The 27,373-nt window shown below is 44.4% G+C and overlaps 1 protein-coding gene across 1 annotated transcript in view; it reads right to left on the bottom strand.

Moving 5' to 3' along the window:
* The window catches only part of GTPBP3 (GTP binding protein 3, mitochondrial), a 103,984-nt gene extending 87,609 nt beyond the window's left edge, over positions 1–16,375 (bottom strand). The window contains exons 1-2 of the mRNA XM_040420363.1: positions 16,364–16,375; positions 8,594–8,677 (exon numbers count right to left, since the gene is read on the bottom strand). Coding sequence (XP_040276297.1) covers positions 8,594–8,634 — 41 coding nt within the window. The 5' untranslated portion in view covers positions 8,635–8,677; positions 16,364–16,375. The remainder of the gene's footprint in view (positions 1–8,593; positions 8,678–16,363) is intronic.
* Between the last annotated feature and the right edge of the window lie 10,998 nt (positions 16,376–27,373).

Genomic DNA, 27,373 nt, shown 5'->3' with positions numbered 1-27,373 from the left:
AAAGCAATTAAACCTCTATTGATGATCCGATTAATGTTTGATTTAGGGTGATCCAATGAATGTTTGACTTAGGGCAATCTTACAAGCATCAATGCTCTTGCCTGTAAAACCCTTTTCATGCAAAAGCAATGATAACTGCTGGTTAACAGAAGAAGACAATGATTTCAAGCATCACCCACCACATTAAAGCAACCAGTTTGCTCTAATTTAGGCATGCTCAACCTGCGGCCCTCCAGCTGTTGTAAAACTACAACTCCCACAATGCCCTGGTGTAGGCTGAGAGCTGTAGGTTGTTCAGGCATGCTGGGAGTTGTAGTTTTGCAACAGCTGGAGGGCCGCAGGTTGAGCATGCCTGCTCTAATTCAATCAGCATGACGAAATTAGCTGCCTTGTCCTTGTTAACCCTCCAGCGCTAACAAGAAAATCACTGGAATTAAGTTAGCAGGTCATTTTGTGGCAGGTGCAATGGAAATTGTTTTTTTGTGATTAAGTTTATTTTCATGGCAAGGAATTAACAATCTAGCATTAATGCAAATTTCCACCATAAAAACTGCAGCAGCAAACTTTGTAAAATTTGTGTCCGCGCCAAAACTTTTGGCCACGACTGTAATGTCAGAAAGTGAGATCTCACATCTCCAACTAAAAGCACTATATACAACATTTATATAGTTATTGATGTATATATGTTTCATTCCAGGTTATGGGTTACAAATACCGATGAAAATTATTGATCAAAATATACAATTGTGAATGAGGCCTAATGCTGCAGCCCTGTAGATATTTTAGCCAATATTTTAAGATATATGAGCACCTTATACTCCAAGATGTCACTATAAAACTATTAGCCGACATGAACACTTCAGTGAGGTTGATGCTGCTGGGACAAAAGGAGCCCATCCCTTGGCTTATGTGGGATCACTACTGTATAGGGTCAACCCCTTCCGGACGTTCGCCATACATGTACGGCACACCCAGAAGAGAGTTAAGGGCCCTAGCTGCAATGCTGTTACTGATAGCTGGGCCCCTGCAGTAACCGCTGGCATTTGATTAACCCCTTAGATGCTGCGGTTGATGCTGAATGCCACATCTAAGGGGTTTACAAAAGGAGTGGCTCCCTCTCTCACCCCATCAGCTCTCCGGGTTGTGCTCCGGGTCCCATGGCATCTCGAGGCCTTACAAAGGGCTGCTATGGAAGCCCATGAGGTAAAGACAGTGACTGGCAGTTCCGATGCAGTATAATATAGCATGTATTGTACTGCATTGTAAAAGTGACCAGACTCGCAAAAATTTAAGCAACCTTGTGGGCCAAAAATCAAGCATAAAAAATAGTTTCAAGTGTAAAAAAAAAAAAATGGGGAAATCACTGTTAAGGAGATGGGGTACTGTGGAGGTCACTAATAAAGGGGCGGCCACTGTGGATGTCACTGTTAAAGGGGTGGGCTGCTATCGAGGTCACTGATAAGGGGGCAGGTGCTGTGGAGGTCACTGTTAAAGGGGCGGGCACTGTGGAGGTCACTGTTAAGGGGACAGTCCACTATAGAGGTCAGTGTTAAGGGGCGGGGTGTTGTGGAGGGGCGGGTTATTGTGGAAATCACTGTTAATGAGAAGGGCCGCCCACTGTGGAGGTCACTGTTAAAGGGGAGGACACTGTGGATGTTACTGTTAAGGGGGCAAGCTGCTGTGGAGGTCACTGTTAAAGAAGCGGGACACTTTAGATGTCACTATTGTAGTGGATACTGTTGATATCTTTTAACGACACACACAAACATATGAAATTGATTAAATATACCCGTTCGAAGCTGGGTCCTTCTGCTAGTGTACATATATATATAATTTACTTTGCTCCAGAGCATTTGTGTGATTACTAAATAAACCAGGCTTTTGCTGCAACTCCGGGACTTGAACTAGACTGCTGCCTTACCAGCTACAGAGCACACTGTGACTAGATGATGGAATATTTCTAACTAAAATGTACTTGTATAGAGCACTGTATAGGAATACTAATGAAGGTTTTAGTTAGAGAAATTATATTCTACATGCTAATAGCAGTGTACCCTGTAGTACATTGGTAAGGAGGTTGTGAGTTTGAACCCCTCTGGTAACAGTTAAAAAAGAGACAGGAAACATTTTAAATATAAAGGGGTATCCTCATACACTGTCAAAATGCTAGAACTGTTTGGGATACCCCCCAAGAAGGACTCTATATATGGAAAGAGCCATATATGCAGTTAGACAGGGGACTCCTAAGCAGAGCAGCAGTGCTGACAATATCCGCCCACTACATGTAAAAGGCAGTGGGCCCATCCGGGAAAATTCCCAGGGCGGTCACTTGGCTCTTTTTGGAACTCCCATAGATGTGCGCTCTCCTGGATGCCCTGTTGAAATAGGTACAGGTCCGAATTCTGGGACCCATAGCAATTTGACATTGGCGGCATATCCTAGAGATATTCCATCAATGTGTTAGATGGACCATGAAGGACCTTTAACTTTTACTAATGTAATAATGTACACCAAAAGAAAGCCGCTATTATTCAGTGCTTTAAAACTGGAGCATTATGCAGTGGAGGCTGACAATTTTGGCCAAACTTTGGATTACAATACTGTATCAACACTGTTTTTTGTTTCTTAAAACTAACCCTTATGAGCCGTCATATTAGATTAAAGATAGGGAAACACACCAAAGGCAAGAAAAGTGCCCTATTGTAAGACAGGGGTGTTCTTTTTGATACAGTATACAGTTTAACCCCTTAAGGACCCAGGACGTACCGGTACGCCCTATTTCCAGAGTCCTTAAGGACCCAGGACGTACCGGTACGTCCTGACTTAAAATCTGTATTCCGGCGCCCCAGGGGTTAATTGGAACGGGATTTCGGCTGAAATCATTCAGCCGGCATCCCGTAACAATGCAGGGGGGGTCATTTGACCCCCCCGTATCGGCGATCGCAGCAAACCGCAGGTCAATTCAGACCTGCGGTTTGCTGCGCTTTTTGCAGTTTCTGATCGCCGCGGTCCCTGACCGCGGGGATCAGAAACTTTAGAGTGGCTAAAATAAATATTTTTCACCCCCCCCCCCCCCTGCACCCCTGCACGATTTTATGCCGGAGGGGGTGTCGCAGGCGGTGGGGGCGTTGCGGGAGGCGGGCGGTGCGGCAGGCGGGATCGCGATCCCCCGCCCGCCTCCACATGAATGATCGTTGGCTTCTAGTGGTTATACCAGGGTGCCAGCACATTGCTGGCACCCTGGTATAAACGGCTGACATCTGTGAAGATGTCAGCCGTTTAACCCTTTCCATACCGCGGTCCGTACGGACCGCTGTATGGAAAAAGTTAACTGTCATCGGTCAGGGAGCTCCCTCCCTCTCCATCGGGGGGCTGCTGTGCCTTTGCAGCCCCCCGATGGAGAGGGAGAGAGCCCCCAGAGAGCCCCCCTCAGCCCCGTGCTTACCCTTCCCCGTCTGCAAAGTTCTGAGTAGACGGGGAAGGTTCCCATGGCAACAGGACGCCTGCTCAGGCGTCCTGCTGTCCATGGTGCTGAACAGATCTGTGCTAAAAGCATAGATCTGTTCAGTGTAAGTAAAATACAGTTCAGAACAATATATATTGTACTGTACTGTATTATACAGACATCAGACCCACTGGATCTTCAAGAACCAAGTGGGTCTGGGTCACAAAAATGTAAAAAAAAGTGAAAAAAGCTAAGATAAAAAAAAAACATTTATCACTGAATAAAAATTAAAAAAATAAAATACACTACACATATTAGGTATCGCCGCGTCCGTAACGACCTGATCTATAAAACGGTCATGTTACTTTCCCCGCACGGTGAACGCCATAAAAATAAAAAAATAAGAACTATGAGAAGATTGAAATTTTGCCCACCTTACTTCCCAAAAAAGGTAATAAAAGTGATCAAAAAAGTTGCATGTACGCCAAAATAGTACCAATCAAACCGTCATCTCATCCCGCAAAAAATCATACCCTACTCAAGATAATCACCCAAAAACTGAAAAAACTATGGCTCTTAGACTATGGAAACACTAAAACATGATTTTTTTTGTTTCAAAAATGAAATCATTGTGTAAAACTTACATAAATAAAATAAAAAGTATACATATTAGGTATCGCCGCGTCCGTATCGACCGGCTCTATAAAAATATCACATGACCTAACCCCTCAGGTGACCACCGTAAAAAAATAAAAACAAAAACGGTGTAAAAAAAGCCATTTTTTGCCATCTTACGTCACAAAAAGTGTAATAGCGAGCGATCAAAAAGTCATATGCACCCCAAAATAGTGCCAATCAAACAGTCATCTCCTCCCACAAAAAATGAGACCCTACTCAAGATAATCGCCCAAAAACTGAAAAAACTATGGCTCTTAGACTATGGAGACACTAAAACATTTTTTTGGTTTTAAAAATGAAGTTATTGTATAAAACTTACATAAATAAAAAAAATTGTATACATATTAGGTATCGCCGCGTCCGTGACAACCTGCTCTATAAAATTACCACATGATAAAACCTGTCAGATGAATGTTGTAAATAACAAAAAAAAAAAACGTGGCAAAAAAGCTATTTCTTGTTACCTTGCTGCACAAAAAGTGTAATATAGAGCAACCAAAAATCATATGTACCCTAAACTAGTACCAACAAAACTGCCACCCTATCCCGTAGTTTCTAAAATGGAGTCACTTTTTTGGAGTTTCTACTCTTGGGGAGCATCAGGGGGGCTTCAAATGGGACATGGTGTAAAAAAAAACAGTCCAGCAAAACCTGCCTTCCAAAAACCGTATGGAATTCCTTTCCTTCTGCGCTCTGCCGTGTGCCCGTACAGCGGTTTACAACCACATATGGGGTGTTTCTGTAAACTACAGAATAAGGGCCATAAATATTGAGTTTTGTTTGGCTGTTAACCCTTGCTTTGTAACTGGAAAAAAAATATTAAAATGGAAAATCTGCCAAAAATGTGAAATTTTGAAATTGTGTCTCTATTTTCCATTAAATCTTGTGCAACACCTAAAGGGTTAACAAAGTTTGTAAAATCAGTTTTGAATAGCTTGAGGGGTGTAGTTTCTTAGATGGGGTCACTTTTATGGAATTTCTAATCTAGGGGTGCATCAGGGGGGCTTCAAATGGGACATGGTGTCAAAAAACCAGTCCAGCAAAATCTGGCTTCCAAAAACCAAACCGCACACCTTTCACTCTACGCCCTACTGTGTGGCCGTACAGTAGTTTACGGCCACATATGGGGTGTTTCTGTAAACGGCAGAGTCAGGGCAATAAAGATACAATCTTGTTTGGCTGTTAACCCTTGCTTTGTTAGTGGAAAAAATGGGTTAAAATTGAAAATTAGGCAAAAAAATGAAATTCTCAAATTTCATCCCCATTTGCCAATAACTCTTGTGCAACACCTAAAGGGTTAACAACGTATGTAAAATCAGTTTTGAATACCTTGAGGGGTGTAGTTTCTTAGATGGGGTCACTTTTAGGGAGTTTCTCCTCTAGGGGTGCATCAGGGGGCTTCAAATGGGACATGGTGTCAAAAAACCAGTCCATAAAAATCAGCCTTCCAAAAACCAAACGGCGCACCTTTCACTCTACGCCCCGCTGTGTGGCCGTACAGTAGTTTACGGCCACATATTGGGTGATTCTGTAAACGGCAGAGTCAGGGCAATAAAGATACAATCTTGTTTGGCTGTTAACCCTTGCTTTGTTAGTGGAAAAAATGGGTTAAAATGAAAAATTTGACAAAAATATGAAATTCTCAAATTTCCTCCCCATTTGCCAATAACTCTTGTGCAACACCTAAAGGGTTAACAATGTATGCAAAATCAGTTTTGAATACCTTGAGGGGTGTAGTTTCTTATATGGGGTCATTTTTGGGTGGTTTCTATTATGTAAGCCTCGCAAAGTGACTTCAGACCTGAACTGGTCGCTAAAAATTGAGTTTTTGTAAATTTCTGAAAAATTTCAAGATTTGCTTCTAAACTTCTAAGCCTTATAACATCCCCAAAAAATAAAATATCATTCCCAAAACAATTCAAACATGAAGTAGACATATGGGGAATGTAAAGTCACCACAATTTTTTGGGGTATTACTATGTATTACAGAAGTAGAGAAACTGAAACTTTGAAATTTGCTAATTTTTTTCAAATTTTTGGTAAATTAGGTATTTTTTTGTGCAAAAAAAATAATTTTTTTGACTTCATTTTACCAGTGTCATGAAGTACAATATGTGACGAAAAAACAATCTCAGAATGGCCTGGATAAGTCAAAGCGTTTTAAAGTTATGAGCACTTAAAGTGACACTGGTCAGATTTGCAAAAAATGGCCTGGTCCTTAAGGTGAAAATGAGCCCGGTCCTTAAGGGGTTAAAGGAACCTGTCAGATGGAATTTGGCAATAGAGAAGAGGACATGGGCTGCTAGATCGCTGCTAGCACGTCCGCAATATCCAGTCCCCATAGCTTTGTGTTTTTATTGTGTGAAAAAAACAATTTGATACATATGTAAATTAACCTGAGATGAGTCCTGCGTGAAGGAGCCCAGCACTGCCCCGCATCCTCCGAATCTCCTCCTTGCTCCCAGACGTCACAAAGCTAGAGCGCCGTAATCTCGCGATGCGCCAGCTAGCGGGGCGGTGCTGGGCTCCTTCACGCTGGACTCATCTCAGGGACAGGACTCTCAGGTTAATTTGCATATGTATCAAATCAGTTTTTTTCACACAATAAAAGCACAGAGAGCTATGGGGACTGGATATTGCGGACGTGCTAGCGGTGATCTACTGTAGCAACCCATGTCCTCAGCTCTATACCCAAAATCGCAGTGACAGGTTCCCTTTAAGAACAGGGACACAGAATAGAAACTAGTTATTAAAGGGGATTGGTACACTGGGCCAGATTTATCTTTAGGATACTCCACATTTATTTCAAGAAAAAGTTGCAAAGTTCCTGTTTGCAACTTTTCAATTCCACTTGCCCAAAGAAATTTTGCGCCAGTGCTGATACTCCACGACCTCGCCACTTTCCTGACATGGGGGTGTGGTGGGGGTGGTGTCCGGTGGCCCCGCCATGTTTATCATCTTCAATGCCAGTTTCCTAGCGTAGAAGAACACTGGTTGGCATAGATTTCAGTTGAGGAGCACAGAATGCAGGATGATGCACTTACTTTATGATAAGGCATACGCCTCCTCATAAATTAGGCAAAGTATCCGGCAGCGCAACTGGTTATTGCAGTACGACGTACCCTGTCAGGCTATGATAACTCTCCCCCACTGAGTCTGTGAGAAAAAGAGGAGCCTGTACCAGGATTACCATGTCGTAAATATTGCATACACGGCTCGACAAATCCCAGGCGCCAGGTCGCCATGGCGACCAGGAATTTAGTCCTGGCGCTTGGGTATTTGTCAGCCCGTTTTCAAAGGTGCCCGGGCGATGGGTGCGGAGCTGCCGTTCTGTCCGGAGGCAGCACCGTTTGAAACAGCTCCGTCACTGCACACAATAGCAGAGACGCTGGCAGCAGGAAGGAGCCTGAGGGAAGGACTCGGGAGGAGTGTAATCTGAACCTAGAGTGGAAGCTGCTTCTGCCAGCCCCTCCCCTCCCCGCCCACCAACCAATCAGAGCTGAGGCAAGGCAAGCACTAGCAGCTCTGGGTCACTGACACAAGTACAGGGAGTCTAAGTAAGAAAGAATCGAATGAGTCTCAGGTTAAAAGAATCTAAAGATCCGACTTAGTTAGTGACTCATTCGATTCTTTGAGTTAAAAGAACAGGTTACACTGAGGCTGTCGGCTGATGCTTTTGCAGCAGTGACAGGACACAGTTTAGATTACAGTGTGAATTAACCCTTTAGGATCAAATTGGCTTCTCAAGGAGATCTATATGTTAAAGGCATCCCTTCTGTCTCATTCAGTAGCTATAGAACTAAGGGTACTTTCACACTTGCGGCAGGATGGATCTGGCAGGCGGTTCACCCTGTCAGATCCGTCCTTCCGCTGTTTCGCCGGACCGCAGCTCTGTCCCCATTGACTATAATGGGGGCAGAGCTCTGGCGCAGCACCGCAGTGCATGGTAAAAGTACTGCATGTCCAACTTTTTAGTCCGGCGGCCTCTCACCGCGAACTGCCATGCTGCGCCGGAGCTCCACCCCCGTCCCCATTATAGTCAATAGGGTCCGGGGACGGAGCGGCGGTATATGTAACATGGTATACAGCATTATTGGGGGGGCTCTATGGAGGCACCTACTGGGGGCTTTATGACGCGGCTCCGCCTGGCTCCTAACTTTTTTAGCTGGCTCCTAGATTCCAATGAAATTTGTCAAGCCCTGGCATACAGGATCGAATCAGTACTCTCTACTGTACAGTTATTTTCTATAATAGATAGTGATGGAACAATCATGCAGGAGATATGCTGTCAGGCTGAGCAGTCTAACAGCAAATCTCAGCAATGTAAAGTGAAGCAAGGCCTATCCCCCCTTAAGCAGCTCTTCAAGTGGGGGGAAACCCATCCTAGTCACATTCTAGTACAGGTCGCTGGAGAGCAGAGACCATCTTAATCATTCACAGAGAACCCCTTTAATACACTTGCACACTTACTCTTGAGAGAATGTATTCAAGCATCTTCTGAAAGACCACATCTCTGCGTAGAGTGCTGCTTACACTGGTCGTTCCATTACTGATCTACAAAAAAAGTATATGAATGTACATTATCTATATTGATATAATGACAACTCATAATGTAACGAAACATGGGACTCCCCACAAAAAAATGTGTTTGTACATTTTCTCTTAACTTAAAGGGGTTCTCCGAAACATGCCATGGTGTTAAAGTGAAAAAAAAAAAAAATGAATTCCCTGTTCAAAGCGTTCCAGATACAGTGCTGACGTCCAATCTGTGCCACTTCTGGTCCCCTCTGGACCGGAAGTGTGACGTGCCATCTACATACACATCACAGCTGCCAGCCAACTCACATGCCATTCCTGCACCAGTCACTACTAAGCCCACTGACTGTCCGGCAGCAGCGATGCGTATGCAGATGGCACCTCACACGTCCGGTCCAGAAGCTGGACAGATAGGAGTTTCATTTATTTATGTTTATGCCCGTCTGATCATTGGTCCGCAGTCTTGGAGAACCCTTCAAAATGTAAACGGTTTTCGTTTTTTAGGCCTTATGCTGATCATATATCTGCAGAGGGATTAGAGGTCTGTTTTATGCAGTGCTCCAAGTCTCTTATGTAGCCATAGAGACTGTCCGACTTAGTTAAAATTTTCCCCCAAACCCCTAAATGTGAGGCAAGAGACCTCTGTGGGTAGTGACTGGCTGCAGCCGTTATGTGGGGTATGCAGCTAAATCATCGCTACTGCTCGCATTGAGTACATGGTTGTAGTGGTGACATAGAGGTATGCAAAATAAACTGGCTTAGTTGCCCATAGCGACCAATCAGATTCCACCTTGCATTTTTCAGAGCTCCTTTGGCAAATGAAAGGATCAATCAGATTGGTTAATAAGGGCAACTTAGGCTACTTTCACATCTGAGATTTCCCTTTCCGCTATTGAGATCAGTCACAGGATCTTAATAGTGGGGAAAACGCGTCTGTTTTGTCCCCATTCATTGTCAATAGGGACAAAACTGAACTGAACGAAACGGAATGCACCAAAATGCATTCTGTTCCGTTTGGTTGCGCTGCCATTGCGGACAGATAACGCTGCAAGCAGCGTTTTTCTCTGTCCGCGATGTGGTGCGGAGCAAGACGGATCCGTCCTGACATACAATGTAAGTCAATGGTGACGAATCAGTTTTCTCAGACTCAAAAGAAAATGGATCCGTCCCCCATTGACTCACAATGGTTTTAGAGACGGATCCGTCATGGCTATTTTATAGATAATACAACCAGATCCGTTCAGAACGGATGCTGACGGTTGTATTATTGTGACAGAAGTGTTTTTGCTGATCCATGACGGATCCAGCAAAAACGCTTGTGTGAGAGTAGCCTAAACCAGTTTTGATAATCGTCCTCCACTGTCTCTCCAGCTTGAAATGGTTAATAACCTAGAACAATACATTGCTTTAACCCTTAGAGTCTTTAAACAGCCGGCGGTGTTGAGCGTGTTTCAAACATTAGAGGCCCTTGGCTAATGTCTGCGACTGGCAATAGTGCTGATCACAGGTAATTAACCCTTTAGAAGCTGTGGTCAAGCGTGACCAATTGAGAAAAACCCGGAAGTGCACACTTTCAGGTTAAAAGGGTTGTCTTGCTTCAGCAAATGGCATTTACCATGTAGAGAAGATTAATACAAGCCACTTACTAATGTATTGTGATTATCCATATTGCCTCTTTTGCTGGCTTCATTCATTTTTCCCATCACATTATACACTGCTCGTTTCCATTGTTACGACCACCCTGCAATCCATCAGCGGTGGCCGTGCTTATAGAGGAACTTTCACCACTCCTGACATGCCTGTTTTAATAGCTTCATGCAGGGCTGGACTGGGACAAAAAATAGGCCCGGGCATTTTTGACTGAGCAGCCCAATCACATGACCCCCAACAGACCCCACCCCCTTGCAGTCTAGGGGTGGAGCCAAAACCAGAAGCACAATTGAGAGGCAGGGCCAGCCACCAGTAAGATAGGAAGGCTTCAGCCAACACACAAGCTTCTTTGGGGGTCCCCAGGTGACATTAGTGGTCTTACGATCCGGCAACCTAATCCGGCAGAAAATGCAAGGAATCGACTGGACACAAAGCACAGCATGCAGCGGTTTATGTCCCGCTGATTCTCTGCATTTTTCCCAGATTGTGGCCGGATCTCTGCCGTACCCCATTATAGTTAATGGGGCTGGCGGGCATTCTGTCTGCATCCAGCAGTGCCGGATCCACTGAATTCTCAGCTGGAACAGCCTGCCAGGATCACTAACGCATATGTGAAAGTAGCCTAATACAGCGCCCCATACATCTTATAGCCAGTGACGTCTCCTCTGATGTAGATGCTTTCTTCATCTTCTCCATTCAGACCAGACCACCATGATAATTTCTTTCAGCCATCTTACGTCTCTGCAGAGTTTGACAGAGATCTTAGTTTCCTACCTTTCCATCATCCTCCAATTAACATCCCATCATGCACCCCCAATACTGAGAAGCTGTGCTCCCCAAAACTATACTGCAAAAAGAACTGTGCCAAGCTGATGCTGTGCCAGGGTGCCCCCACAGTAATGGTGCTCCCAAAGTCCCAACAATAGTAATTATTTATTTGCCAGAGTGCATTTAGTAGTAATAGTGCTCCTACAGTGCCACCAACAGTAATTGTGTCCCACAAGTAATAATGCTCCCATAGTCCCCCAGTTGTAATAAAGCCCACCATAATGCCCCGATAGTAATAATTCTCTTTATAATGTGTGACAGTAGAACCCCCCCCCCCCCTTATAATGTGCACCAGTACAAAAAATGCCCCGTTGTGTGGCAGTGAAAAAAGAAATACCTCCTCTTAGTGCCCCCAGTAGAGCCAATGTCCCCAGAGGGCCATCATGTGTTCCAATGACCCGTACTGTGTGCCACTACAAAAAACACTTAGTGCCACCAGTTGAGCTTAGGTGCCCATAGTGACCTTATAATTTGTGCCAGTATAAAATACTCCCATATAGTCCCCCCAGAAGATGCCCCCATAGTGCTCCTTCCCCGTCTCCATAGTGCCCTCCATAATGTGGCACTATAAAATGCCCCTATAGACTGCCCCACATAGATACCCCAATAATGCTCCTTTCCTCCCTAGTGGCATCAAAATGGGTGCCAGTATTAAATGCCCCTATATAATGCCCTCATAGTGCTCTTGTCCCCCACTTCTCCATAGTGCCCACCTATAATGCGTGCCAGTATACAGGGCCCCCAGTAGATGCCCCCATAGTGCAGTCATACATGCATTCTCAACATACATGGATGCAGTCATACACGCACTCTCCACATACATGGACGCAGTCATACACGCACTCTCCACATACATGGACGCAGTCATACACGCACTCTCCACATACATGGACGCAGTCAGACACGCACTCTCCACATACATGAACGCAGTCAGACACGCACTCTCCACATACATGGACGCAGTCATACACACACTCTCCACATACATGTACGCAGTCAGACACGCACTCTCCACATACATGGACGCAGTCATACACTCACTCTCCACGTACATGGACGCAGTCATACACGCACTCTCCACATACATGGACGCAGTCATACACGCACTCTCCACATACATGGACGCAGTCATACACGCACTCTCCACATACATGTACGCAGTCAGACACGCACTCTCCACATACATGGACGCAGTCATACACGCACTCTCCACATACATGGATGCACTCTCCACATACATGGACGCAGTCATACACACACTCTCCACATACATGGACGCAGTCATACACACACTCTCCACATACATGGACGCAGTCATACACGCACTCTCCACATACATGGACGCAGTCATACACACACTCTCCACATACATGGATGCAGTCATACACACACTCTCCACATACATGGACGCAGTCATACACGCACTCTCCACATACATGAACGCAGTCATACACACACTCTCCACATACATGGACGCAGTCATACACGCACTCTCCACATACATGGATGCAGTCATACACGCACTCTCCACATACATGGATGCACTCTCCACATACATGGACGCAGTCATACACACACTCTCCACATACATGGACGCAGTCATACACGCACTCTCCACATACATGAACGCAGTCATACACACACTCTCCACATACATGGACGCAGTCATACACGCACTCTCTAGATACATGGACGCAGTCATACACGCACTCTCCACATACATGGATGCACTCTCCACATACATGGACGCAGTCATACACACACTCTCCACATACATGGACGCAGTCATACACACACTCTCCACATACATGGACGCAGTCATACACGCACTCTCTAGATACATGGACGCAGTCATACACGCACTCTCCACATACATGGATGCACTCTCCACATACATGGACGCAGTCATACACACACTCTCCACATACATGGACGCAGTCATACACACACTCTCCACATACATGGACGCAGTCATACACACACTCTCCACATACATGGACGCAGTCATACACACACTCTCCACATACATGAACGCAGTCATACACACACTCTCCACATACATGGACGCAGTCATACACACACTCTCCACATACATGGACGCAGTCATACACACACTCTCCACATACATGGACGCAGTCATACACACACTCTCCACATACATGGACGCAGTCATACACACACTCTCCACATACATGGACGCAGTCATACACACACTCTCCACATACATGGACGCAGTCATACACGCACTCTCCACATACATGGACGCAGTCATACACGCACTCTCCACATACATGGATGCACTCTCCACATACATGGACGCAGTCATACACGCACTCTCCACATACATGGATGCACTCTCCACATACATGGACGCAGTCATACACACACTCTCCACTTACATGGACGCAGTCATACACACACTCTCCACATACATGGACGCACTCATACACACACTCTCCACACATACATGGACGCACTCATACACATACTCTTCACATACAGGGGCGCACTCATACACACACTCTCCACATACATGGACGCACTCTTACACATACTCTTCACATACAGGGGCGCACTCATACACACACTCTCCACACATACATGGACGCACTCTTACACATACTCTTCACATACAGGGGCGCACTCATACACACACTCTCCACACATACATGGATGCAGTCATACACACACTCTCCACATACATGGACGCAGTCATACACACACTCTCCACATACATGGACGCACTCATACACACACTCTCCACACATACATGGACGCACTCATACATATACTCTTCACATACAGGGGCACACTCATACACACCGTCACCACATACATGGACGCACACATATACAATACACATATATAGACACCCAGCTTTCCTGCTGTGCCTCTCCCCCATACTCTAATGCCTCTGCACTTGTGCCATGCAGGATAGCAGGGAAGCTGGATGACATTTCATGATATAATTCACCCAGCTTTCCTACTGTACTGCAGGTCACATGTGCACAGTCTGGGAAAGATGAATATAACCCCAGTTCCCCTGCTACTCACATCACTGGTGCAGTTCAATCCAACTGATGTTCAGCATGGTGGGCAGGAAAGTTCAGGCTGCAGGAATCGAGGGCATAAAAGGGGGCGGGGCTATTATAGCTCCGCCCACATCGGGCCGTCCTGATGCTGGTCACCACTGTCCGTCATAAGAACTAAGGAGGGGAGAGGCGGAGCAATGTCACTGATGTCAGGAGGTCAGTGACAGAGTGCAAGTGGTGCAGGAGAAGTCAGCTGCTCTAGTGACTGCTCTCGGGCCCCGAAGCAGCTGCTTCCCTGATAGTTACTGGGAAGCGTTCATCTCCACTCCTGCCCAGCTGATTGTGTTCGGCCCGGCCCACCGGGCAAATGCCCGGTCTGCCCTATGGCCAGTCCGGCCCTGGCTTCATGAATTCCGGAGCATCTATTCTTATGTCTGTATGTCATGTTGTGCCATTCCTTTATTATTTCTACTAGAAGTTATGAATGAATTGCTAGCAGTCTGCAGTAAGGGTACTGAGGGGAGGTAACCAGTTGGAGGTGTGTACCAACATAGAGCCATAAGACTAGATGTTCCAGAATTGTTATTACTTGGGGAATGCATGAAGCTATTAAAAAACAGGCATGTCAGGGGAGATGACAGGTCCTCTTTAAACAGTATAGGAAAAAAACACCAGCCTATGCACACTCCCACGGTCCTGGGCACCAGAGAGGCCGACACTTTTTCCTATAGTGTGCAAGCACGGCCATCGCTGCTGGATTGCAGGGTGATCGTAACCACGGAAGCGAGAAAAGTGTATAATGTGAGGGAAAAATTTATCTAGCCAGCACAGGAGACAATAATAATACATTAGTAAGTGCCTTGTATTAACTTTATATACATATATATATCAGAAGTGAGACAACCCCTGGGGCGTGGCTTGTGAGTGCATGGAGTAAGACGCACGTTTCACTGCTCCTGCCAAGATCCTGCTCATTTACAGTGAAAGCGCACTCAAAACTGCCTGAAATTACTTACCTAAGGAGAGGAAGGTGTCCGGTGACTGCAGTGACAAAATCGGAGCCTGAAAATGCCGAGGAAATCGTCCAAACTGGCGCAACAAAACCACATGGAGAAAATCCAAGATGGCGCCGGAAGTGGAGAGGGGTCGGCGCGGCAGGAGTTGGTGAGCCAGAGTGCGGCTGCTAAACTTAGTAGATATGCCAGATTGGATGGTGGAGTGGGCGATTCGGCCAGTGATAAAGGGACTGATATTCCTACCTCCTCTGACCAGGAGGACGGATCCATGGACGGCGATGACCCGGTTTTCTCCGGTCAGCCGGTGCCCAATTCTGCGGTCCCTGAAACAGTTCCAGCAGGCCTGCGGGTCGATTCTACAAGGGAGCCCACACTGAAAGATATAATGGTGGCGGTGGCAAGCTGCAACAGTACCCTTAAAGTGCTTGCAGTACAAGTAGGCAGCCTGAGATCAGATGTGTCCATAATCAGGCATGACCTGCATAAGATTTCTGAGCGTACTTCAGATCTGGAAAAGAGGGTGTCCTCACTGGAAGATGTTATTCAGCCCCTGCAAATGGCGTCAAAAATGAATGGGAAAGATATAGCTGCCTTATACGCCAAAGCGGATGATTTAGAGAACAGATCGCGGAGGAATAATTTGAGAATTGTTGGAATGCCAGAAAAAACAGAAGGGGCCAATGCTACAGGGTTTGTGGAGAAATGGCTGCACCAGTTATTCCATGAGAAGGGCCTATCCTCCCTGTACGTGGTTGAGCGGGCGCACAGAGTCCCGTCGCGGCCGCTCCCGCCAGGCAGGCCTTCTCGCCCTATACTGGCGAAGATTTTACACTTTAAAGATCGGGACACTATCCTACGCCAGTCAAGGGATAATGATGAGATGGTCATGAATGGGGTCAGAGTGTCCATTTATCCGGATTATTCCAATGAGGTACAGCGGAGGAGGAGCAGATTTATAGATATAAAGAAAAGGCTCAGAGTGCTACAAGTTCCATACGCCATGTTGTTTCCGGCCAGATTGCGAGTGGTGGCATTGGGATCCACCAGATTTTTTGAGGACCCTGATGAAGTGACACAGTGGCTGGACGTCCACGAGAGGCAATTGAGAAGTGGGGGCCCTGGACACTTGAAGGAAACAGTTTGCAGTTTGTGTTCACTTTATATGCATAGGATTGCACCTTAATGTCACTTGAACGTTATACCTGTTATAAAGTGTATTGAGTGTTGTTACCACACGGTAGATCCTGATGCAGGAGTAGGAAGTTGGGATAAGAAATGTATTTCCCAGTTGTGGAGAGGATTCTCTACCTGAGGGAGAGTGTTGGAATCAGAAATGATTTTTGTTCAGCATTGGGCATGGTGCTTACAGATTGCCCTGCGTTAGAGTTGGATGTTTGGGAGGGGGGGGGTTGGGGTTACTGTTCAAAGTAGTCTGATCACTGGGTCGGGGGAGGGGGACGGGTCAGAGATGGGTGAGGGGCGTGAATTATGTGAGAGTGACTTTAGTATGGAGTGTGAGATTCAAACAAGATGTAATCTTTCATTATGACACAGGTGATTAAAGTGTTGAGCTGGAATGTGAGGGGAATGGCTGATGCACGAAAACGACAATGTATATTTCAATATTTGAGTCGATTTCAGCCGGCTATCTGCTGCTTACAGGAAACGCATTTGTCAAATGATAATGTGCAGTGGCTGAACAAAAATTGGGTAGGACATGTGGTACATGCAATCCATTCCTCTCACTCCAGGGGCGTAAGTGTGATTGTGCATAAAAATATAAGGTATGAACATCTGAAACAATGTGTGGATGCTGAGGGCAGGTATGTGTGTGTAGTGTGCAAGATTGATGGGATCCAGGTGGTGTTGGTGTCAGTGTATGTGCCTCCACCTTTTGCTTCCCCTTTAATAAGGGATATTATGACCTTTGTGGCGGACTTCCCTGGACTGCCGTGGCTGCTAGTGGGGGACTACAATTGTACATTGAATGACTCCATAGATAGATGTCGGGTAGAAGGTGCCAGTGGATCACCGGGGAGTGTGGCTCTAAAGAATATTATGAGGGAAACTGGCTTACTTGATGTTTGGAGGCTGCGTAACCCGGATAAGCGGGCGTTTTCATGTAGATCTGCTACGCATCATTCACTATCACGCATAGATCTGGCTTTGGTTAATGATGTTATGCTGCCATTGATAAGAGATGTTATTTATCATCCTCGGTCGTTGTCTGACCATTCCCTGGTGCAGGTTGATTTGTGCCTGGGCGTGCTTAGGCAGGGACCGAGGTTGTGGAAATGTAACCCGCATTGGCTGAATGTATTGGGTGATCTGTCTGAGATTACTAGGGAGATCAGGGAGTACTTTTCTATTAATGGAGGGACGGCTTCAATTCACGGAGTATGGGATGCCATGAAAGCGTTTCTGAGAGGGGTATAGATCAAAGAAATAAGTAAGCATAAATCTAAATCCAGAGAGGCGGATGTTAAAGCGCATGTACAAGTGACTGAGGCTGAAAGGGAGTTTGGTAGAACCCCCACCATGGATAATAGTGAGGCGCTGGAGGTAGCTCAGGAACAACTGAGGTGTCACCTACTACAGGCTGCGGATAGGAAGCGTAGTTTCTACCGCCAAAGATCCTTTGAGGAGGGAGAGAAAGTTGGGCATTTGCTCTCAGTGGTTTCTCAGGCACAGAGGGGTTCTTCTTGTATACAAGAGCTAATGGATGGTAATGGAAATAGTAGCCAGGATACAAAAGGGATATTAGATATTCTAAAAGGGTTTTATGTCTCTCTCTATGCTTCTAAGGCGTCTAGCTCGGAGGAGGCCTTGTCCGCCTTTCTGGTTGAGGCTCAGCTATCAGTGTTATCAGAGGAGGATAGAGAGAGACTGGAAGAGCCGATCACGCTGGAGGAGTTGGAGGCAGCTCTTGGGGGGATGGCGAATGGTAAGGCGCCGGGGGCAGACGGTATACCAGTGGAGGTATATAAAAAATTGCAAGGGATACTTCTCCCTGAATTACTAAAGGTTCTTGAATATTCTCTGGAGACGGGTTCGCTACCACATTCTATGCAGGAGGCTATCATAGTAGTTATTCCTAAGCCTGGGAAGGATCCCAAAGTTCCTGATTCTTATAGACCAATTTCGCTATTAACAGCAGATGTGAAGCTCCTGGCAAAGGTGTTGGCAAACAGGTTGTCCAGAGTAATACTTACTATAGTGCACCCGGATCAAACTGGCTTTATGCCTGGGAAATCGACTGCTATAAATATCCGTAGAGTATATACTAGTCTGAATATTCCAGCAGATAATGGAGGAGATAGGGCCTTACTTGCGTTAGACGCCGCTAAGGCATTTGACAGTGTTGAATGGAACTACCTATGGGAAACATTGAGAGTCATGGGCTTTGGTACTCGATTTATTCAGTGGGTGAAAGTGTTGTATTCAAGCCCAAAAGCACGGATCAGAGCTAATGGGGGGCTGTCAGATAGCTTTTCTTTGTCCAGGGGCACCAGACAGGGGTGCCCATTGTCACCCTTGTTGTTTGCGTTAGCAATTGAACCACTTGCAGCCCTTATTCGCCTGTCACCTCATATTGTGGGGTTTAGATATGGTGAGACGCAAAACAAAGTGGCGATGTATGCTGATGACACTATGTTATTTTTGGGTGACACTGGGGGCTCTCTGGATGCGGCCATGGCTTTAATAGATAGATTTGGTGGCTTCTCTGGGCTCCGGATAAATTGGCAGAAGTCCGCCTTGATGCCGGTTGACGGACAGGCACTCTCTGGTGTGCAGGCAGATAGTTTGATTCCTTGGGTGGGCAAGTTTAAATATTTGGGGCTATATATAACACCTAGACTGCTAGATTTTGAAGAGCTTAATTTAACCCCTTTGCTAAATACCTTCAGGCTTAAGGCTAGGACATGGGGTAGACTCTTTTTGTCAGTAGTGGGTAGAGTGAATCTCCTAAAAATGGTAATGATGCCTCAGCTACTATACATATTGAATAATGCACCTGTATGGATCCCAGTGGAGAGATTTAGGAAAATACATTCGATATTTAGAGATCTCATCTGGAAATATGGTCAAGCTAGGATTAAGCTGGAGACGCTGCAATATCCCAAGTCTGAAGGTGGCTTGGCTGTCCCTAACGCCTGGATTTATTTCTTAGCCTCTCAGTGTCAACACTTTAAGGGTTGGATGGAATTTCAGCTACCAGATGTGACGGGGAAGATACTGCAACACTGGTTGGGTAGTAGGGATCTTATGGGTATTCTGGAGGGCGCAGGGATGCATGGGGGAAGAGAGAAAGTGACGCTTATTGAGCTTATGAAAAAAGTGTGGGCAAAGGTGAAATTGATCAGGGGAGTTGGTGGGGTAGGAGAGCTTTCCCCATTGTGGAACAATAACCTGTTGCCAGAATTCATTTCTCTATCAGGAGTCCGAAATTGGGAATCCCATGGAGTAATGAGGATAGGTCAATTGATTGAGACTAGTATATTTAAATCATTTCAAGGTCTACAGCAGGAATTCAACATTCCCAAAGTGTGGTTCTATCAATATCTGCAACTGAGACACGCATATGAGGTCACGATAAGGAAGGGATGCACTATTGCAAAAGTGGATGTGGTCCATAAACTGGTTCTCCCAGCTGGAGGAAAGAGAGGTTTGATATCACAGGTGTATACTCTGCTTTTAGACAAATTTCTGGTAGAATTCCCCCTTACTAGGATGAGAAAATGGGAAAAGGATTTGGGGGACATCCCAAAGGAACAGTGGGAAGATATATTGGAGGCAGTTCCGAGAGTGTCTGTAAGTGAACAGGGCAAGTTGTCACAACTATTTATCATCCACAGAGTTTACAAAACTCCAGTATTTTTGCGGAAAATTGGGATTAGAAATGATGACAATTGTCCAAAATGTATGGCGGAAGGTGCAGATCTATTTCATATGCTTTGGTCTTGTCCAGTGCTAAGTAGATATTGGGATGAGGTGTTGTCTTTGATTAATCGTAACCTGGAGTTGAGGGTGCAGAAGGACCCTAAGATATGTTTGCTGGGATATGTGAAGGAGATTGGTGGGGGAGAGGCGGTTAAGGTGGCAGTTAGGAGACTACTGTATGTGGCCAGGAAATTGATTGCCTTTAGGTGGATCCAGGGGAGTCCGCCAACGGTGGATGAATTTGTGAGAAAGGTGAATGATATGTTAACATTAGAGAAGGGAGTGTTTGTTAGGAGGGAATGTCCCTCGAAGTTTGAAAAGTTGTGGAATGAATGGTTGTCTCACACTCATGTTGTAATATAAAAGATCTTGGAAATTCATGCTCTGATCTGGGGAGGGGGGGGGGTTTAGTTGGTGGGGGAGGGGGGGGGTGGGTGCTGTTGGGGTTATAACAGTCAAATGACTTTGTAAATGATTTGTCTATATCTTGGTATATTCATTATGTACAATGATTGTAGAAGATGTAACAAATATATGGACAGATGATAATGTTTTTATAATTGTGTATATTTGTGATTCGGAGGGGAGAAAACTCCAAGAAAATTGTGATACAAAATGTATTGTGATATACCAATTTTATTTGAACAATAAAAAACGATTTGATTGAAAAAAAAAAGAAGTGAGACAACCCCTTTAAGACTGCCTGCCCCCTGCGGCTATCGGGGAAGCTGGTCCCTTGATCTAATAAGCTGAGTCTCTCTGAACAGACCCGGCATATTAGAGCTGCAGTTCCTCATGACGAGTGAATATTGTAGCCTCCTAGAGGGGCTAAAAAAAAGTGAAAAGATAAGTAAAGAAAAACAAAATTTTTAAAATATAAAAATTTCAATCACCTCCCTTTTCCTAAAAGAAAAAAAAATGCATAAAAACAATGAAAAATATAAACATTGTGGGCATTGTCACGTCCGAAAACACCTGTACTATTAAAAGATAAAAATATTTATCCCATACACCGAATGGCATAACGGAGAAAAAAAAAATCTAAATGGCCAATTTGCCATTTTTTCATCGCTTCTTTTACATAGGTACATAGTTAAAGAGGACCTTTCACCGATTCTTACCCTATGAACTAACTATACAGATATGTAGAGTGGCGCCCGGGGATCTCACTGCACTTACTATTATCCCCGGGCGCCGCTCCGTTCTCCTGATATGCCCTCCGGTATCTCCGCTCACTAAGTTATAGTAGGCGGAGATACCAGTCCCTAAGTTATGGTAGGCGGAGTCTGCCCTAGCGCTGGCCAATCGCAGCGCAGAGCTCACAGCCTGGGAGGTTATTTTCTCCCAGGCTGTGAGCTCTGCAATGCGATTGGCCAGCGCTAGGGCAGACTCCGCCTACCATAACTTAGGGAACGGAGATACCGGAGGGCATAGCAGGAGAACGGAGCGGCGCCCGGGGATAATAGTAAGTGCAGAGAGATCCCCGGGCGCCGCTCCACATGTCTGTATACTTAGTTCATAGGGTAAGAATCGGTGAAAGGTCCTCTTTAATACAGTTGAAAAAAGACATAAGTCCATCAAGTTCAAAGGATAGGTGGGGACGCGAATCCCAGAAGGAATGGAGACTCAGATTTCTACACAATTTCATAAGCATTAATGTTTACTTTTAAGAATTCATATAAACCCTTTCAGGACCAAGCCATTTTTCACCTTTCTGCCCAGCCCATTTTTACTGTGTGGTGATAATTTTAAAACACTTTTACTTATCCAGGCCATTCTGAGATTGTTTTCTCGTCACATATTGTACTTCATGACAGTGGTAAAATTAAGTCAAAAAAATGTATTTTTATAAAAAATACCAAAATTTACCAAAAATTTGGAAAAATTAGCACATTTCCAAATTTCAATTTCTCTACTTTTATAATACATAGTAATAACTCCAAAAATAGTTACTTATATACCTTCCCCATATGTCCACTTCATGTTTGGATAATTTTGTGAATGACATTTTTTTTTTTGGGGACGTTAGAAGGCTTATAAGTTTAGAAGCAAATCTTTAAAATGTTTGAGAAAATTTCCAAAACCCACTTTTTAAGTACCAGTTCAGGTCTGAAGTCACTTTGTGAGGCTTACATAATAGAATGAAATAGAATAGAATAGAAACCATGAACCCATTTTAGAAACTACACCCCTCAACTGATCATACAAACTTTGTTAACCGTTTAGGTGTTCCACAAGAATTAATGGAAAATGGAGATGAAATTTCAGAATTTCACTTTTTTCCCAGTTTTTCCATTTTAATCCATTTTTTTTCTACTAATAAAGCAAGGGTTAACAGCCAAACAAAACTCAAAATTTATGGCCCTGATTCTGTAGTTTACAGAAACACCCCATATGTGGTCATAAACTGCTGTACGGGCACACGGCATTGTGCAGAAGGAAAGGAACGCCATATGGTTTCTGGAAAGCAGATTTCACTGGGATAATTTTAAGCTGCCATGTCACATTTAAAGACCCCGTGATGCACTCCTAGAGTAGAAACTCCAAAAAAAATTACCCCATTTTGGAAACTACGGGATAAGGTGACAGTTTTGTTGCTACTATTTTAGGATACATATGATTTTTGGTTGCTCTTACACTTTTTTGTGAGGCAAGGTAACAAAAAAATAGCTGTTTTGGCACAGTTTTTATTATTTACAATTTTCATCTGACAGGTTGGATCATGTGGTATTTTTATAGAGCAGGTTGTCACGGACGCGACAATACCGAATAGGACTACTTTTTTTGTTGTTTGTTTCAGTTTTACATAATAAAGCATTTTTGAAAAAAAAAAATCTCAGTGTCTCCATATTCTGAAAGCTGTAATTTTGTTTTTGGGCAATTGTCTTAGGTAGGGTATAATTTTTGTGGGATGAGATAACAGTTTGATTGGCACAATTTTGGGGTGCAAATGACTTTTTGATCGCTTGCTATTACAAATTGTGATGTAAGGTGACAAAAAATTTCTTTTTTGACACCGTTTTTAATATATATATTTTTTTTTTACGGTGTTCACCTGAGGGGATAGGTCATGTGATATTTTTATAGAGCAGGTCGTTACAGACATGGAAATATCTAATTTTTATACTTTTTTTATTCATGTAAGTTTTACACAATGATATTTTTGAAACAAAAAAAAAAGAGCAATAGTTTTTTTATTTTTTGGGCGATTGTCTTATGTAGGGGCTAATTTTTGGAGGGATTAGGTGACTGTTAGATGGGTACTATTTTGGGGGGCATATGCCTTTTTGATCGCTTGGTCTTGCACATTTAGCGATATAAGGTGAATGTTTTTTTAGCACAGTTTTTATTTTATTTATTTGACGGTGTTAACCTGAGGGGTTAGGTCATGTGATATTTTTATATAGCCGGTCGATACGGTCGCGACAATACCCAATACGTCTACCTTTCTTTTTTTCCCTTTTTTTTTTTTTACTTTATTCATAAAGTGGGAAGAGCAGGCACGTGACGTAGTGAATGACGTTATCAGATGTCATAAGATGCTATAAATATTTCATCCACAGATCCCCCCCATAACAGTGCCCTCCACAGATCCCCCCCATAACAGTGCCATCCACAGATCCCCCCATAACAGTGCCATCCACAGATCCTCCCCCATAACAGTGCCATCCACAGATCGCCCCCATAACAGTGCCATCCACAGATCGCCCCCATAACAGTGCCATCCACAGATCGCCCCCATAACAGTGCCATCCACAGATCCCCCCCCATAACAGTGCCATCCACAGATCCCCCCCATAACAGTGCCATCCACAGATCTCCCCCATAACAGTGCCATCCACAGATCCCCCCCATAACAGTGCCATCCACAGACCATCATTAGTTCAAAACCCACCAAAAGCACACCTTTTGGTTAAAAAAAAATTTTTCTTATTCTCCTCCTCTAAAACCTTGCGTCTTATGGGCCGATGCGTCTTATAGGGCAAAAAATACGGTGGGTATTACTACCAAGATGCATAACTTTACACTTGTCCACATTGAACTTCATTTGCCAAGTTGATGCCCAATCACTCAGAGTGTTCAAGTCAGCTTGTAGTATATGGACATCTTCCATAGACTGTACAGTTCTACACAGCTTAGTGTCATCTGCAAAAATAGATATGGTGCTATTAATCCCCTCCTCAATATCATTAATAAATAAATTAAATAATAAAGGGTCCAGCACTGAGCCTTGGGGTACACCATTCTGAATAGGAATCATTGACCACAACTCTCTGGACACGGTCCCTCAGCCAGTTTTCAATCCAATTACAGACTATAAATTTCCAAGCCTATAGACCTTACTTTACCTATTAAATGTCTATGAAGGACAGTATCAAAAGCCTTTGCAAAATCCAGAAAAAAGAGTATTACACTCACCGGTAATCCAGTTTCCTGGAAGTCTCCATAACACCAAGTCCTGAGATTGTGTTTTTCCTGTCCAATCAGAAGGAAGTCAGAGAGGTTAAAAACCCCACCCCCTCCTCACATCGCCAGTGTATTTTAACGAAGAACCCCATGATGAAAGGATAATAGATAATAGCAGAACAAAAAGGTGGGATGTATGTGGTGTCATGGAGACTTCCAGGAAACCGGATTACCGGTGAGTGTAATACTCTTTTGCCCAGTCGTCTCCATGACACCAAGTCCTGAGAAATATCAAAGATACTATTAGGGGGCGACGACTTTACGTCCAAATCTTAGGTCATCATTGGCAAAAATATCTAATCTGTAGTGTTTCGTAAAGGTATGAACTCTCTTCCAGGTTGCTGCCCTGCAAATATGTTGTAATGAGGCTGAAGCTTTTTCCGCCCAGGAGGCTGCCATGCCTCTTGTTGAATGTGCTTTTAGTGAAGCAGGGGTATCTTTCCCTTGGACTTTATATGCTTCGGAGATGGCCAGTCTTATCCATCTAGAGATGGAACTTTTTGGCGCTTTTTTCCCCTTATTGGGACCTGAAGACTGGACAAAAAGATTTTTGTCTACTATCCATTGTCTGGTAACTTCCAGGTATTTTAGGACCGCTCTCCGAACATCTAATGTGTGGTAGGAGATTTCTTGTTCATTCTTTGGATTGTCACAAAACGAAGGAAGAACAATGTCTTGTGACCTATGGAAGGTCGAAAATACCTTTGGGAGAAACGCCGGATCCAATTTGAGAACTAATTTGTCCTGGAACACTGAGAAAAACGGTTCTTGGATGGACAAGGCCTGTAGCTCACAGACTCTTCTGGCAGATGTTATTGCCACCAGGAAAATAGTATTGACAGTAAGCCATTTGATGTGGATAGTGTCCAAAGGTTCAAACGGATCAGAGGTTAGGCCCGCCAGTACCGTATTGAGATTCCATGGAGCTACCATGTTTTTAATCGTAGGTCTGATCCTATCCGCTGCCTTAAGGAATCTAGTTATCCCAGGATGCTCTGTTAGCTTAGTATTATATAGGGCTCCTAGAGCAGATACCTGGACCCTAAGGGTATTAGGGGATAGTCCTAAATCTAGGCCTTCCTGAAAGAATTCCAGGATTAGTGGGATTTTGGCCCTGAACTGGTCGAAGGAGTTTCCTGACCATTCAGCAAATTTCCCCCATATTTTTAAGTACTTGTCATTCGTGCTTTGTTTCCTACTCAGGAGTAAAGTGCTCACTACTTTCCTGGATAACCCCAACTTTAATAAATTGGATTCTTCAGAATCCAGGCTGTTAACTTTAGCATTTTTAGCTCTGGGTGAGTAATAGGTCCCTGACTTAGAAGGTCCGGCCTCAGAGGTAGAAGGAGAGGGGCTTCTATGCTGAGGGCTTTTAACAGCGAAAACTAACTTCTCTTGGGCCAAAAGGGAGTCATCAGAATTAGCGTACAATTCTCCTTCAGAAATTTCTGCAGTACTCTGGGGATAAGTGGAAACGGAGGGAATGCGTAAACTAAATTTGTTGTCCAATTTTGGTTGAAGGCGTCTACTGCCAGAGGATGATCCCTGGGGTTGAGGGAGAAGAACTGATTTAACTGATGATTCTTCCTGGATGCAAACAGGTCCACTGTCGGTCTGCCCTATTTCTTTGTGATTAGATGGAAGGTTTCCGGGGCTAACATCCATTCTCCAGGGTCTAACGTGTGGCGACTCAGGTAATCGGCCTGAATGTTTAAAGAACCCTTCAGGTGTACCGCTGAAAGAGACTGTATGTTCTCCTCTGCCCAGGAGAAAATTTTGTTTGCTAGGCCCTGTAGTGGATGATGTCTTGTGCCTCCCTGGTGTTGGATGAAGGCCACTGCTGTAGCATTGTCCGAATATATTAGGACGTGACGACCCACTGACAACCGACTTGTGTGTTTTAGTGCCTCCCAAATTGCCCTCAGTTCTTTGAAATTTGAGGATTGACGTTTTACATAATTCTTCCATCTTCCCTGGTAGGAGTTTCCCTGGACTAACGCTCCCCAACCCTGGAGGCTCGCGTCCGTCGTGATTACTAGGGGTAGTTCTTGTGCCCAAAATATCCCATTCTTTAGGTTGGTTTCGTTGAGCCACCAATTCAGTGACTTTTTTTACTTTTGGATCTAAGAATATTCGTCTCTCTAAAGTCGATTGTGATCTGTTCCACTTGGCTAAAATGAATTTTTGGAGTGGCCTTAGATGAAACTGTGCCCAGGCCACTGCTGGGATGCATGCTGAAAGACTTCCTAACACTTTCATGGCTTGCCGGACGGAACAGAATTTCTCTTTCTTGAAATTCCTTAAAGTTGTTTGAAGTTTCCTTATTTTTTGAGGTGGAAGAAAGGATCTTTGGGAAACTGTGTTTAAAGTTATACCCAAAAATATCTTCTGTCTGTCCGAGATTAAATCTGATTTTTCCAATTGATTATCCAACCTAGGCTCTGTAGATGGTCCAGGACTAACCTGAGATGAATTTCTAGGGTAGCTATGTTGTCTGCAACTACTAACAGGTCGTCCAGATAAGGGATCACACAGATTGCCTTTTCTCTCAGGTTTGCTATGGCTTCCGCCATTACCTTTGTAAACACTCTTGGGGCTGAAGAGATTCCAAAGGGGAGACACTTGAACTGAAAGTGTTGAATGCGTCCCTTTAATTCTATTGCAAACCTTAGTAACTTTCTTGATGACATGTGTATTGGGACATGATAGTAGGCATCCCTTAAGTCTATAGTGGCCATCACTGCATCCTTTTTTAAAAGCTTCACTGCCGACTTTAGAGT

This window comes from Bufo bufo, chromosome 2 (assembly GCF_905171765.1).
Source record: "Bufo bufo chromosome 2, aBufBuf1.1, whole genome shotgun sequence".
In the NCBI taxonomy this organism is placed as follows: Eukaryota; Metazoa; Chordata; class Amphibia; order Anura; family Bufonidae; genus Bufo; species Bufo bufo.
This window is presented reverse-complemented; position numbering and strand designations above follow the sequence as displayed.